At 40.1% G+C, this 15,022-nt stretch overlaps 1 protein-coding gene across 2 annotated transcripts; it reads right to left on the reverse strand.

Annotated features, from left to right (window-relative positions):
- Positions 1-3,198: 3,198 nt before the first annotated feature.
- Positions 3,199-11,873, reverse strand: LOC143100132 (nectin-4-like). Of its 2 annotated transcripts, none has more exons than XM_076263074.1 (6): positions 11,334-11,873; positions 8,682-9,008; positions 5,250-5,340; positions 4,424-4,572; positions 4,037-4,090; positions 3,199-3,943 (listed from the first exon to the last, which is right to left on the reverse strand). In XM_076263074.1, exons 1-6 carry the CDS (start codon positions 11,383-11,385, stop codon positions 3,870-3,872), a joined length of 747 nt encoding a protein of 248 aa, XP_076119189.1. In that variant the 5' UTR covers positions 11,386-11,873; the 3' UTR covers positions 3,199-3,869. The 2 variants fall into 2 exon arrangements, with proteins under 2 accessions (XP_076119189.1, XP_076119190.1); XM_076263075.1 differs by having other exon boundaries at positions 11,641-11,835.
- Positions 11,874-15,022: the final 3,149 nt, after the last annotated feature.

The following is a 15,022-nucleotide window of genomic DNA, read 5'->3' on the forward strand; positions in this document are numbered from 1 at the left end:
ACTTTTGTTTATACTCAAAGATTTTTACATTTACAGTAGGACTTTATCTCTGACCACTTTCAAGCCATGGCCTTTTAAAATTTTGATATAAAAATCCAATGGTGTTGCTTTATTAACCCTGACGCCTAGTTTGCCAGTTTAAAAAGTTATAAGAGGAAAATATTTTTATTTGGTGTGAAACACAGACATAGGCTTACCTGTTTTTATGCTTTTTTTTGTTTTTATAATTTGTATTAATATTTATTTTATCATTATTTTATTTATAAGCTAAGGTTGCTAGCAGAGGAGTCTAAAAATAGATAAAAAGACTTGCATTTCAGTTTGTAGTTTTGTGTTTGAAAATACAGTATTTGAGAAAAACATTGCATTTTAGGAAATAGCCGTTCTTTTTTTTGTATTATTATTCTTTAACACTGACGTGGCCCTCCAATCAGATGACATTGGCAAAAGTGGACCCCGGCTCAATTGAGACCCCTGCTATAGGCAATGATTAACCTATTGGCAATGCAATTATTGGGCTAATATTGGACGTTTGTTGTCAAGATATTCGCAAGCAACATATTAAATTACTTAAAATATTAGCCTTTTGTTAAATTGAAGATTGATCTGTGTAGGCCTATGCAATAAAAATTGTAGCCTCTGAGCAGCAGATCAACCAGTCGACCACTGAAAATGATGAGCCCGAAATTAGTGATGAGGAGCCATGACTACAGGGACAAGTAGAGAGGATAATTTATAGTTATTTAATGTAAGAAAGAGCAATTATGCTACATGATAAACCTATATGCTCAGAAGAGGGTGTAGTAAAGGAGTAAGCTAAATCACCAAACAACAATATAGCCTACCCATGCAAAAACATGTAGCCTAAACATTAGTTCAATATGCCTCTTTGTGGAAGCGTGGGATAGGCTACATTTCAAAGGCTTTCTTTCTTTCTTTCTGTTTTTGTTAACTTGTGGAATAGTGGAATATTTTTTGTTAACTTCTCAGTTGAAGTGAATTATAACCTTTACACATTTGTTGAACCATGGTACTAATAAAAACTACAGGATAGTAAGAGCTGAAATGTTGCTTCATTTATCCAATTTCCACCACTATGGAAAACGTGGGCCGGTCTTGGGCCTGAAACTCCCGGGCTGAAAAGTGGCCCCACTCCGGCCCTGAGTGTGTGTGTGTGTGTGTGTGTGTAAAAGGGTGTCTCTTGGTAACAGTAGTGAAGAGTCAAGGTTTCAGTGCAAATATGTTTCTTTGTGATGAAAATAATTCCATTGTGTGTGCGTGGGTGTGTGCATGGGGGGACTGAGGATTAAAACAAAACAAATGTGACATTGTGATACTGCCTAGTCTAAGAATAAAATAATAAACAGATAAAATGATCAATAAATAAAAGACAGAGGTTACCCAAAAGATAGCCTCACTTGTCCCTTAAAACAGTCCACATTCTCAGCAAACCTAATGCAGGTTGTCAGAGCATTCCAGAGTCTGGGTGCCATAGGGGCAAAGGCTCTATCCCCACATGTCTTCAGATGAGTGCGTGACATGGATAGTAGATTTTGGTTGATAGACCTGACAGACTGGGAACGGGTGTGTACTAGGTGATTTATGTTGGCAAGATAAGCAGGGGCCTGACCATGTAGAGCCTTATAGGTTATGTTGAGAATTTCAAATTGGATCCTGTAAGTTACAGGAAGCCAGTGAAGGGGGCAGAATAATGGGGTGATATAGGTGCACTTGTTTGATCTAGTTAGAAGCCTAGATTTGGTCAGTGATTTGAGGCGAGTTTCAAAAGATAGGGATTTGTCAAATGTCACCCCAAGGTTCCTTAGACTAGGCCGGACCGCAGATGACAAAGGCCCAATGTTTTGCTTATTTAGAGGGATAGCGCTGTCTGGTGCTATGATTAAAACCTTCGGGTTCAGCTGCAAAAAGCTTTCAGCCATCCAGTGGTTTATGGCGTCCATGCAATCTAGAAGCTTTGTACGTTTGGATCACTCATTTTGCCTGAAGATAAAATTAACCTGAACATATGATAATGCAAATCACAAGGAAAGGGTGTCTACATGCAAATCACATCACACACATCATGTTAACTTGTTGTTGAGAGTATTAGATGAACCCCATTGTTCCATCCTAAGAAGTAAAAATGCAAATGTTCTGTTCATTCCAGAAGTGTTTTTGTGAAAGTTAAAGAATGTCCACTTCACTTATACAGTACACAGAATATTACAGAATAGAATTTCATTGGAAGCCTATGTTTGTTCAAGTTGTCTGTGTATCACAGTCTGTTTTTGGAAACAGAATACAGCCAGAACATACTATTGTTATAGTATAAGCAGAAGAAGGTGTCTGTCAGACCTCAGAACTAAGGCCAATTAACGACTCATAAAGAGCTCTTTTCCAAAATGCTATATCCACCATTTTTTTTTTTTTTGTCATTTACTGTTTATTAAGCTTTTTCAGTTTACAGCACAACTCTCCCTCATGGGACAGAACAACAGTACAAAAACAAAACACAACCAAAATAAGACAAAAAACTAAAAAAAGATACAAACAAGAACCAGGGGAGGTTACATGTTTACATCTCTTATCTTATATGGACTCGTGATATCCAGTTCCAGTAGCTATCAAAACCGCACTCGGAGGAGGAGCAGAAGCCTGCAGGAAATGCTGTGCACTCTCTGTACAGAACCTCTGTACAGAACATAAAGGTGAATTGAATTGATGCAAAGTAGGGATAATGAAACGTTCATATCCTCATGAAGTCTGAATGGATGCCAAGCCAAGTCTCTGCATGAGGGATGGAGCAACCAGTAGAAAGTAAATGTGGTAGCACAAGACCAGGCGGAGTTTTATGGAACAGGAAGACAAAACAGGTTTTAAAAGAATGCCTGTGGGCAGATCTCTCTTTCTCTCTCACTCTCAATATATATATATATATATATAGAGGAGAATATACTTATACCTATATTTAGCAAAGGTAGAAACACACACACTAACACATACACACAAACATGTCAGGAATATGTCAAGTTTGTAAGTGAAAGTGTCATGAAAAGACATACATTTCTGTATCTCATGGAGTCCACACAGTCTGTCACAAAATTAGAGACAGCAGAATGAACACTGATGTATAACAATTTGGAAATGTCTGTTATGCCCATTGGAATACCCCCCCCCCCCCCACCCCCCCAATCCCCTATCACTCAGCCAACAGATACACTTATGCACATCCCAGAATACACACACATCCAGAATACACACAAGCACGCACATGGTGTCTGGCTTTAATGCCATGCATCTTAATTGCATGGTGTCCATGGCAGTAGGAAGGAATCACAGGAAATAGCAGTAATGTGTGCTCCTGACCTGCAGCTCCTCTGTGTGCTCAAGGTCAAGATTGAGGACCAGTCATGTGTGCTCCTGACCTGCAGCTCCTCTGTGTGCTCAAGGTCAAGATTGAGGACCAGTCATGTGTGCTCCTGACCTGCAGCTCCTCTGTGTGCTCAAGGTCAAGATTGAGGACCAGTCATGTGTGCTCCTGACCTGCAGCTCCTCTGTGTGCTCAAGGTCAAGATTGAGGACCAGTCATGTGTGCTCCTGACCTGCAGCTCCTCTGTGTGCTCAAGGTCAAGATTGAGGACCGGATAGTCTGAAGAGGAAGCTAGCAGCCCGTTAATTTATAACAGTTTCTTCCCACACACTGACAAAAAATGGACATTAAAAAACAGGGTTGAATTGGGTCCAGTGTGGGGATGGGAGGCCGACGGCAGTGAGAGGTTTGAGGTCAGAGATGACTGGACTTCTATGGGAGGAGCTTCCTGGACAAAACTCAATCATCTGTGGCTGTTACGTAAACTGACATTACAGATTTACCGTTGCCAGATGAAGAGAATAATGATGACAACTCCAATAACTAAAGTGAAGATGGGTGTCCAAGATCCCACTAAAACAGAAAAGATGAGAGAACATTCAGTTACATTTGTGTCAAAATTACAGATTTACCATTGCCGGAATAAAGTTACGATGATGACAATACCTCCAACAGTAGTCATGATTATCACCATTATCTGAGAGAGGAGTGTCCCAGACTCTAAAAGACAAACGATGAGAACATTCAGATACATTTGTGTCAACAGTTGTGTAAATGATATCATGCAGACAACTAACAAAGGTAAACAGACGTCCGAGATTCTATCATTTAAAACCTTTTGCATGCCTTTGTGTTTCATCATCACCATAAAAGGCGTGCCTGCACATTGATCTTGGTTTTAATACTGTTACTATCAACTGCAGTTCACATAATGGATTAAAAAAGAGACAGATTCAACACTCTACAGATTTCCTGTTGTTATATTTTTCTGTCAGAATGGCATCTCAAACATACACATATAATACGGCATCATGCATCATATGGTCGTCTTACCAGTGACTGCATACAGAGTATTGTGACCTTCCGCAGTGCCATAGGAGTTTGAGGCCTTGCAGGTGTACAGGCCGTTCAGCTCAGGAATGAAGTCCAGGTACAGCCTGTTGCCTTCTGCTCTCACCCCACTGGGCAGGGGATGGCCCTCTCTGATAAAGAGTACAGCTGGTCTAGTGACGTAGACCGGTTGTGTGTGTGTGTGTGTGTGTATATCATTGCAAGGAAGAATGAATGGACCCTTGACAGCACGGGGGATAGTTATGTCCTTACTGGAGTGGAGTGTGCTTGTGCATGCAGTGCAGTGCACACATTCAGCTCTAGGACTGATAACTGATTCAGCTCTAGGACTAATGATAACTGATTCATCTCTATACGACTGATAACTGATTCAGCTCTAGGACTGATAACTGATTTAGCTCTAGGACTGATGATTACTGATTCAGCTCTACGACTGATAACTGATTCAGCTCTAGGACTGATAACTGTTCTAAACTCTCCAGAGGAGGAGGGATCATTCATGACACACCTAAAAACCCTGCAGCGCACAGTGAAGGCAGCAGTTCTCAATTTGTCGGTGTTTTAAGCCCCCAACATCGTCTTCCAGACAGCGCTGCATGGAAGGCACTAGGGTTAGGCAAGGGTTAAGGTTAAGTGCCTTGAAGTCGACGGTCACAGCGCTGCCTTGAAGTCGACGGTAGGGGCTTAAAACACCATCGAGATCTCACACCCTCAGCAGCAGCCCCCCTCCCCCTCCACACCGTGGGTCTGAGAGAAATATTATCCTCTGTGTGGTTTGTGGTACCATGCTTTTCACCTCGTTCATTACCTTGACCATGTGTACACGGGTTTAGGGTTGGCGTCTGCAGTGCACTGATAGCCATCGTCCTTCTGTGTGATCTTCACGGACTGAGGAGGATCTGAAAAACACAAACGGAAACATGACTAAGGGAACTGGTCAGCCTTCCACCGCAAGAAAAATGTTTAGTTGTTCTCTCTCTCACTCTTTCTCTCTCCCTCTCTTTCTGTTTCTCTTTCTCTCTCTCTCTCACTATAGGTGTGTCATGTTCTCAGCTACAGTATAAGCAAACTCTCTTTGGAACCAAGAATTGAGCATCTCTCTTCTTTCTCCAATATCTCAACAAACGATTTCAGAAGAATGAGACACACAACATATCTTCCAATATACAGAAACTTGCCAAGACACTGAAATGATAATGTTCTCATGTGTATAGTTTGAAAATAAATGCATTTAAAAATGCAGTCTCTGACTGCAAGTGCACAGAGAATGTTTCTGTTGCACATATGAACCTTTTGTTTTGCCCACACATAGGACCTCCATATGACTCTTGACAAGATATGACTGGAGAAGATATCCTCAAATTCCATTTTCAGCTCATTTTAGACTCCATTGTGTTAACATCCATTGTTATGTAGTCTATTAACCAGTAATACAATTTTGACTTAGTCATTGCAAACTACACCAGTTAGTAATAAGTGTATAATTGTATAGACAAGTTAGGGGCAGATATGTTCTCCTGCCAGTCAGTCAGCTGTGAGGACTGGCGCATGTGATGACTAAAGGGGAGGCACATTCATTGGAAATCAGATTATGACAAAATGGACAGAAGTTGAACAAACAGGTGAGAGGAGTGCTTTTACTTCCTTTATCGGAACTGATTAGAATAAACCTCAGACAACTACTGTAGCCACAACGTTGCGCTCCCCAGTTGTTTAGGTATGTAGCGTGTAGTGTTGTCACGATACCAAAATTATGACTTCGATACGATACCTGCCATAAATATCACGATGATCGATACTGAAACGATACTACGGCGAAATCCTAAGATATCTGGAAAAGAAAGGACTCATACCTCCTCCAAGTGTATTGAGTCATTTGTGTTGAATTCGGTGCACTTTTGTAGTGTGCAGGTCAATTCTGGGTTCTAAACTTCTAAAATTCCTACATAATTATTATTTTTTATAGTCAGTAAAATAGTAGGCCTACTTTGATTAAGTCCTTTATTGTTTGTTATAGTTAATTTACATTGTGTTGTGTTTTAGCAATAAAGTAGCTTTAAATAGCCAAACTAGGCTAGATCAAGGTCAGTGTTGAAATTACTGCATGCAAATCACTAAATGCTATGCAGAGGGGCCTAATCTTTAGGCCATCTGATGTACAGTATTGATGGGTTTCATCAGGTCCCTTTCCACAGGTTTATTAATCAAGCACCATGCAGTCTGCGCCCAGTGTACAAGTACGACGTTCCAACCACTCAGGTCTTCGTCAGATAGGCCTACACCATTACCTGTTGCAATATATCTGTGTGCATTCCTACATTACGTCTATTTCTTTGATAACATGATTTACTACCACGTAACAAAGCCGCTATTATTATTAGGACTCAACACGCGGTGGTAATATGCTGTGGGCTTTAATTAGCGCATTTCGGGTAGCCTATCCTACATCTGGGCAATAATCATTTAACAAATTGCAGTTTACATGCCATGCCAAATATTACCAGTAGTACTGAACATGAAATAGATTGTTTGGTAGTGTTGGTAATGTTATTCTGGCGTGAACGTTGCGCTTTCATCACGTTAGCACCCTATGATTACAGCTCGCTATGTCTCGTCAAAATGATTACAGCTCATTATGTCTCGTCAAAATTCATTGATGAAGGAAGGTTCGCTTTATCCCAGAGAACCATGGCCCACTTCCCCGAAAGCATCTTAAGCCTAAGAGCGTCGTAAAGTCCCTCTTACGAACGTCTTAAGATTTGCCGACTGTTTCCCGAAACCATCGTAGCTTAAGAGCGTCGTGAAAACACTCGTAGATCTACGAGTGCTCCAGAGTACTCGTTACCGGCTAAGAGCGTCTTAACAGTACTTCTCACTGAGGTCACCAACAGGACATACAGAGGAATTACAACTTAGAATACATAATCCAACTTACGTTCCCATTCTTTGTTGTGTTTACCTGTGATGAATCAGATTTTAGCGTGCAAAATAGCCTACATTTAATGGTCATAATAATGTGATGAAAAGCGGACAAAAATGCAATCAAGTTATGAAACGAGACGTTGCCAGAATAGTTTGACATTATCTTTGCTAAGTGAATATTTTATTAGGCCTATGAGGTAAAAAGCAGAGAAAGCAACATGTGGTTTAGTCTGTAGCCTACTGCATCAAAATCTAAGCCTACACATTTCCTCTCTTTCTTACTCGACTTCTTTCTTATCTTCAAACGTGTTCTTAAGTGACACCGCGAAAAATTATTGCATGGTGCAACAATCTAATCTTAAAATAATTAAAATTATTTATGTCTCTGTGTGGTATATAACCTACTTGGGATGCTTACATGCAGATGTCAAAGTGTTTCTATTTTCGTATTGATGTGAATTAATGTGTAGATCCGAAGTTTAAATGGTAGGCCTATAGCTGTGACGTGCAGTCACCTGACATCACCGTCAAATCAGGGGATATTTCAGAACTATTAACGTGGACAGCTCCCCTTAAGAGCATCTTAAGAGCAGCGCACGCGCGTTCACGCTACGAGCATGTTCGGGAAACAGTCGGAAAAACCAAACGAACGATCGTAAGATGAATCGTAGAAAACCCTCTTAAGAGCGTGTCTCCGTCGTTATCGGGGAAGTGGGCCCATACTCGTTTCACTTAGGCTAGACTAAAACAGAATAGAAGAGAAGAACTTGGCACTAACCATGTAGTTGTGTTTTCTATTGCATATTTAACCTGTCGTTCTTTGAACTCTTTAAAAATGTTGGGATATCTCTGCGAGGTGTTTAGCCAAGTTCCATGCGTAGCCTACTGCTTTTAAATGACTTTGAAACATATTTTACAAACGGGCCTCTGTGTACCTGATGGCTTGCCTTCACTATTCGCGATGTATCCAAAATAGTTCCAGATTTCACATCACCTTTTGTTTTATCCACCAGGCCGAGGACTGTCGGCAAAGAACTATGTTTACGTTGCTGCGCGCGCACTCACTCAGAGCTGCCTGCTTGGCACGCCCACTTGCCTAGATGCGTGCAAGGAGCAGTGAGAGCAGCAGTTCACACAGACACAGAACGTTATTATTTTAATAAAGTATCGATTCTAAAAACAAATAGACACACACACATCCGCACTCACACACACAAGCTCTAACGGACACAGTGCTGGCCTCTGCCAGATCTACCAGCTTATAGAGTAGAGTGAACTGAGAACACCAATGCACATATAAATATGTGTATAAACTCACAGTGAATGTCTATGGTGTAGATGATGACCTTATCTCGGCCTAGCGTGGGGTGTCTGACCAAACATTGCACCTTCTTCTGGTTCACTTCGCTGGAAGGCACACCCCTCAGGTGATTGGTCACTGTGATTGTTCCATTATCGTTGGAGTTGGCTGTGACCTCGGAGGATGTAACCATGGCACCGAGGGAGAGTACATCCCATAATACCTCAGCAGGGGGGTCGGGAGCACAAACCACACAGGTTGCCAAGGTGGTTGCATGACTGCTGATGATGAGTGGCTTGACCTCCAAGCCAACATTCACGACCACGCTGTCTTCATTGTCTGCCCCTTGGCAAGAAATGAAATAATTAATTACATTGCTACAGAGTAAGAAAATGCATCTAATAACACACACACACACACACACACACACACACACACTCATCCCTGACCACACACGTGCAGAACAATGAAGCAAGAAGCCTTTGCATGCACAGGGTAGGGTTCACTTTCAGCATCCCCATAAAACAAGGCAGTTTTAAATCTAGACTTTAAGACCCAACTGTTCTCAGATGCCTTCTGCTAATACGTACTGAGTTCTGAATTCTGAATCTGTCATTTAATTATTCCACCTTGTGTCTTTTATGTTTTCTTTTTTATTATGATCCTTACATTTTAAACTATTCTTTAAATATATTGCTCATCTATGCTTTTATTTGCTATTACTGTTTCTTGTTGATGGAAAGCACAATGCATGACCTCTGTGTATGAGGTCTGTGTACTTTTGTGTTCATTCATTATTCTATTTTGGAAGTAACATGGAAAATGAAAAACAAGTGGTATATGGCTTTTTGAGGTTCTATAGTCACCTCTTAAAAAAAATGATGTTGTATGTTGACATATTCCAGGGATTACAAAGACAATGTTGACTTGAATAGATGAATAGATAATGTGAAATCCAAGATGCAATAAAGAAAAATAAATGTATTTTATGTGATTTATGTCAACACCCACTTAAAGAGAGAATTGCAGAGCACAAGGCCGCTATACGCAATCACAATATGGACTATGCGATAGCGTGTCACTCTTGCGCTTCTCTGAGAGTCTGGGGGATTGATAGAATACTACCTCCCCAACGAGGTGGAGATACTGTCAAATGTTACTGAAAAGAGAAGTGTTTTGGATTCACACACTCAACACAGTTGAGCCCCATGGTCTAAATTATGAATGATGTCTTTCTTGTTTTCTCTGATTATGTCATCCTTTAATTTAGATTTATTTTTTATTTATTTAGTTTGTATTTTTAATTCACAATGACCTAAGATCAAGTTTATGACCACCTTTCTTTCTATGAGTGCTCATACTGGTTTATTGTTGCAAATACATCCCCCTTACCATTAACCAATGCTTTGGGAGAGGGAGGGGAAAAATGTCTTTGCAATGATACCAGTATGGTTTGACTCTGAGGAAGACAGAGTGCGTTGAAATGTCAGTCAATTGTTTGCACCACAATAGCTGAGTAGTACACAATAGCTGAGTAGTACACAATAGCTGAGTAGTACACAATAGCTGAGTAGTACACAAGTATTTGGAGAGCTCCGGTCATCCCTGGGCTTAGTCCCTAGAAGTAACCCAGCCTGTCTTTCTCACACATGTTAAAATAGTTAGGCCTACTTTGACTGTCTGGTCAATCAAGTTGTCAATCAAATGACCAAATCAACATGTACTCTCCACCATGTTTGTTATTGATGGAATGTTTGAAAATGTGAGGTAAATGTGTTATTGATGTAATGTTAGAAAATGTGAGGTAATTGGTTTACCAGAGTTACCAGAACATGGCAAAGATCAAATTAATTAACAGACAATTACAATGATTTGGAACTTTGCCCTTATAATCAACTATTAGTATCAACAACATTGAATGAATTAAAATGTACATATAAACATATTTAAAGTGTCTGTCAAATATTAAAACAAACATATCTAGGCTAAATAACATCAGGCAAATGAAAATGATCTTTTGGCTAAATTATTTCCCTATTAAGAAATAGGCTATAGCCATGCTGTCATAATATGACACACGCATGCGCTTGCTCTCTCTCTCTCTCTCTCTCTCACACACACACACACAGTAGTCCCCCTAAAACAATGAAATCTTCCCCTACATTGTGCTTTATACTAAACCTTATCCAGGACCGTATCTATCGAATCTTCCCATGTAAAAAAAAAAAAAAAACCCAGATAGCAAGAGGCTGGCGGCTACCACTGAGAGGCTACCACTGTCGGCCCACAGAGGGCAGATCGGTCCGCTGGCGTTTCGCTCATCGGTTTTCTGGCGGTCCGCTGGTAGTTTGCCGACAATGCCCCAATATTTTGCCACTATTGGTCTAAACTCTTTTTTACATTTATTCACTTATACTTCCATCCATCATTTAGTAACATTTCATGTATTTTCTTTATATTCATGACAAGTTAAATTTAAGAGATGGTGGTCCAACAAGACCACAAGTGGCACGCCACCAGCGGCATGTCACCAGCGGTCCACTATCTGCCAATCTGATTTTGCTATCTGGGAAGTAAACAGCAAAACAACAAAGCCCAACAGCCCGACACACACACATGTGACAAAATTATTCACAGTCACGATTATGAAAACAACTTTATGGAACTTACTGGTGTGGACCACCACTGACAGACACAGCCACAACAATAATCCATGGTTCATCTTTCAAACCGACGCGTCCTTGAAGATGACTCGTCGTGCGTTAATTTACTTTGTAAGTAAGTAAAAGGGATACATAAAAAAACACCACAAAGTCAAATCAGATAAGCTCCAGAAATTGAAACTGTCTGTAAATCTCCAGTGTCCAGTTACAGACTGATCTCTCCTCGGACCCGTGGAAATTAGCTCTTTAAGCTTTAGCCATGATGTCTCTTGCAAAGACCGGCTTTCGCAGGTGCATGATCAGTGAACGCTCACCGTTTGGTTGGAGGATCCTCACTCCTTGAAAATAAGTACTGACACGGCTGACAAGTTCAGCACGTAAGTCACAAGTAGCCTACTGCAAAGTGAATATAAGCACTTTGTCAAAACTAAACAGACGGTTCAAATCATTCCAGTATGAAACGCGTTTACTACCATCATGCTGTGTCGCGTGTGTGGCGCATGAGTTGCGCTGTCATTGGCTCTTGTAAACATTCCCAAGCTCCGCCCGAAGTTTGCTTAGATTGATTACAACTATGATGACAGCATAACATGGTAATGTATCAATCAAGTTACCCCACGTTTTGCGTTGTGTCATGTCAGTGCCAGGTTACTCCCCACGCCCTCCTTCTCTAGACTGTGAATACTTTTTTTTTATAGGTATTGCATTTGTTTTTGAAAGTGGCAAAGCTCCAGTCTTAAACCCTCTTATTTATTTTTTATTAATGATTCACCATTATCCCAATAATGAAAAGGCACACACAGTAACTAAGCTAGAGGCATAGACATCTAGCTCAATGCTTATCGCGTCTCAGTTGTATCCTGTAAGTATTTCTGGGGTTTAAATGAGGGGAGGGCTGTTTCTATGAGTGGTATCATTTACAGGAAGATCCACACCATAATTTAAGTGCTGTTACCAGTATGTTTATTCACTGTGGAAATAATTTCACTGATAAAGTCTCTACTGAGATCAAGTTACATGGCCACTGGTCCATTGATCAGTGGCACATACACTACCAGCCACCACTTTGTGTTTAGCTCCGTTTCGAACAATCACAGTGTTTCTGCCCTGAGAGTGAAAGCTCTCAGTAAAAAGGTTTTCCAAAATCCAAAGCCTTGACAAAGTCTGGTAGGAAATGTGTCTGTCAGCAAACAAGAAGAAAGAGATAGAAGTGACCACGTTTTTTATACTCCCAAATACTATTCAAAACATTTGAAGTATGAAGTACAATGGAAACATTATGACAAGATTAAAGGTCAAACCCAATAAAGTAATAACCTCCATTTAATATAATAAAGACATTTTATTACACTATTGGGAAGTTATAACATCAGGTTTTATTAGATTTTATGGAGTTTAGAGTACCTTTTTATTTCTGAGAGTTACTACATTATTGGGAAATTATGACATTATTGGGTTGTTTGGGTTGGTACAGCTCCTCATAAATGCTATTTATTGTACCATACTATTGTAGTTATAGTAAATTAGTAGGTTATAAGACAATACCCTCCTTGCTCCACTCCCCCCACTAACTCACTAACAGACACACATGTTCATGGAATGACAGTAGCAATGACAGACAGGTGTATCATATAAATGGAAATCATGGAATATCATGGAAAAGTTCATCAAAATGTTAATTCATTCTCGTAATTTATTTCAAAAAGTGAAACTTTCATATAATCTAGATTCATTATACATAAAGAGTTAAACTTAAACTTGTTATTATACATAAAGAGTTAAACTTGACATTTCAAGCCTTTTTTTGTTTTTATCTTGATTATTCTAATCTTGATGACTATAGGTTTTACAGTTAATGGAAATCAAATCCAAATCCAGTATGTCCTTTTTGTTTAATTTCTACCCTCTACGGGAATTGGGAATAAATAAACCTCCTTCCAACAAATACTATTGAGCGCATATAAGACAAATAAACTCATATGAAATAAGTCAGATAAGGTGTGAAGTGGATGTGTACTATGGCAACAGGACAAATGCTGACATGACTTTGCCTTTTATATTACGTGATATGGCAGATGCATTTATACAAAGCCATACATAAGTAAGGACCGAAATCCAAGTCATAGTAAGTTACAACACACAGATTATCCAGTGGAAAAAAAGGTGGGTAATGTAATGTTTTTGTTATGATTTCACATTTCTGATCGTGCAACATGTGGAACTACCTGGCAGCAGAGGCCTTAGTGCACTGGGGTCAGGCTCTTTATCTGCAGAGTACATTGTGTGAATTGGCCCAGAGACGGAGAGATAAGCTGCTTTGATCTCTTCGCTCTTCGCATTTGTTGTACACACTGGAGAGGGCCTTCTTCAGTTAAGCTTTGTTAAAGGAACACACCAATTTATTGGGAAATGAGCTTACTTGCTATCTACCACTGAGTTAGATAAGAGGATGCCATTTTCTTCTGTGTGTGTGTGTGTGTGAAATAACAGTCTGACACTTTGGCCTAGCTTAGAGTAATTCTCTGGAAGTGGGTTACACCACTTAACTACGTTTCCCAAACTGCCCAGCACACCACCACACTTTCCATGTTGAAAAGTGCATGATGACATTCTACACAAACACGGACATGGTGTTGTGCATGTGCAAAGAAGCAAATCCCACAGCCATCATGCAGTATTGTGTTGATGTGAAGTAGCTACTGATGTTATCAGCTGTAAAAGTCAGAGTGAATCGTCTGTGAATGTTCCAGAAATGTAGAGTTACAGGCCTACAGTACTTTCTGTTCTCTACAATAAGGTTAATCTTTTTTGGACCCCACCGTGAGCTTCAAGCCAGCGCTGCCATACCTAAACCTAACCCTAAACCTAATCCTAACCCTAAACCCAATCCTAAACCTAACCCTAATCCTAAACCCTAAACCTAACCCTAGTGTCTTCCAGGCAACGCTGTCTTGAAGTCGACGGTGGGGGCTCAAAAGACCATATATCACAAGCCCTATTTTGGAAATGTGTAGCATGGGCCAAGGAACCCCTTATGTTTCGGCTCAGACCCGACTTGCAGGACGTCTAAATGATTCTAATTTTAGTTTCAGTAGTTGTGCTGCCAGAGTCAGAATGGACAATGACTTTTCTTTTGACATGAATATTTGCATGATAGTATGCAAAAGGAAAATGGCTGCCAATGCGGAAAAGAAACCCATACATTGTAATTCATATTTGCAATAATCATGGGTAAAACAAAATATAAAATCCTTTGAAATGACATTCTGTACTTTTGATAACAAATAATTATGTAATATACTAACATGTATAGACCCCTTCTCTCCTCCATCTTGTATCATGCAGAAGAAAAGCCAAACATCAGTCCTGCACAAGATACGTCCAGTCTGTTTTTTGTTTTTAACACATTCATCACACACAAAATGGTTGCCATTTGATGCAGTGAAATGTAAGAGAGGGAGATGGGCTGCTCACTTTTATCTTGACCTCTGTTCCTCAGAGCTCATGCTGCTGTTAGGCCACACTCACCCAGATTACAATTGCTGTAGGTACTGTCAAACTATTGTTTAATGTTTTTATTTTCTAACTCCACAAGAGGCATTCAATGATAGATATCTTCACAAAAACACAGAAAGACGCGTGCGTTGGCGTCGCGTCTGTCTCGACTGCATGCAGGTGTTATGACTCGGTCTGCTC

Source organism: Alosa pseudoharengus, unplaced genomic scaffold, assembly GCF_046254945.1.
Source record: "Alosa pseudoharengus isolate Yale_2024_CS ecotype anadromous, Long Island Sound unplaced genomic scaffold, YU_APseudo_1.1 YU_APseudo_1.1_scf_3, whole genome shotgun sequence".
Classification (NCBI taxonomy): Eukaryota; Metazoa; Chordata; class Actinopteri; order Clupeiformes; family Clupeidae; genus Alosa; species Alosa pseudoharengus.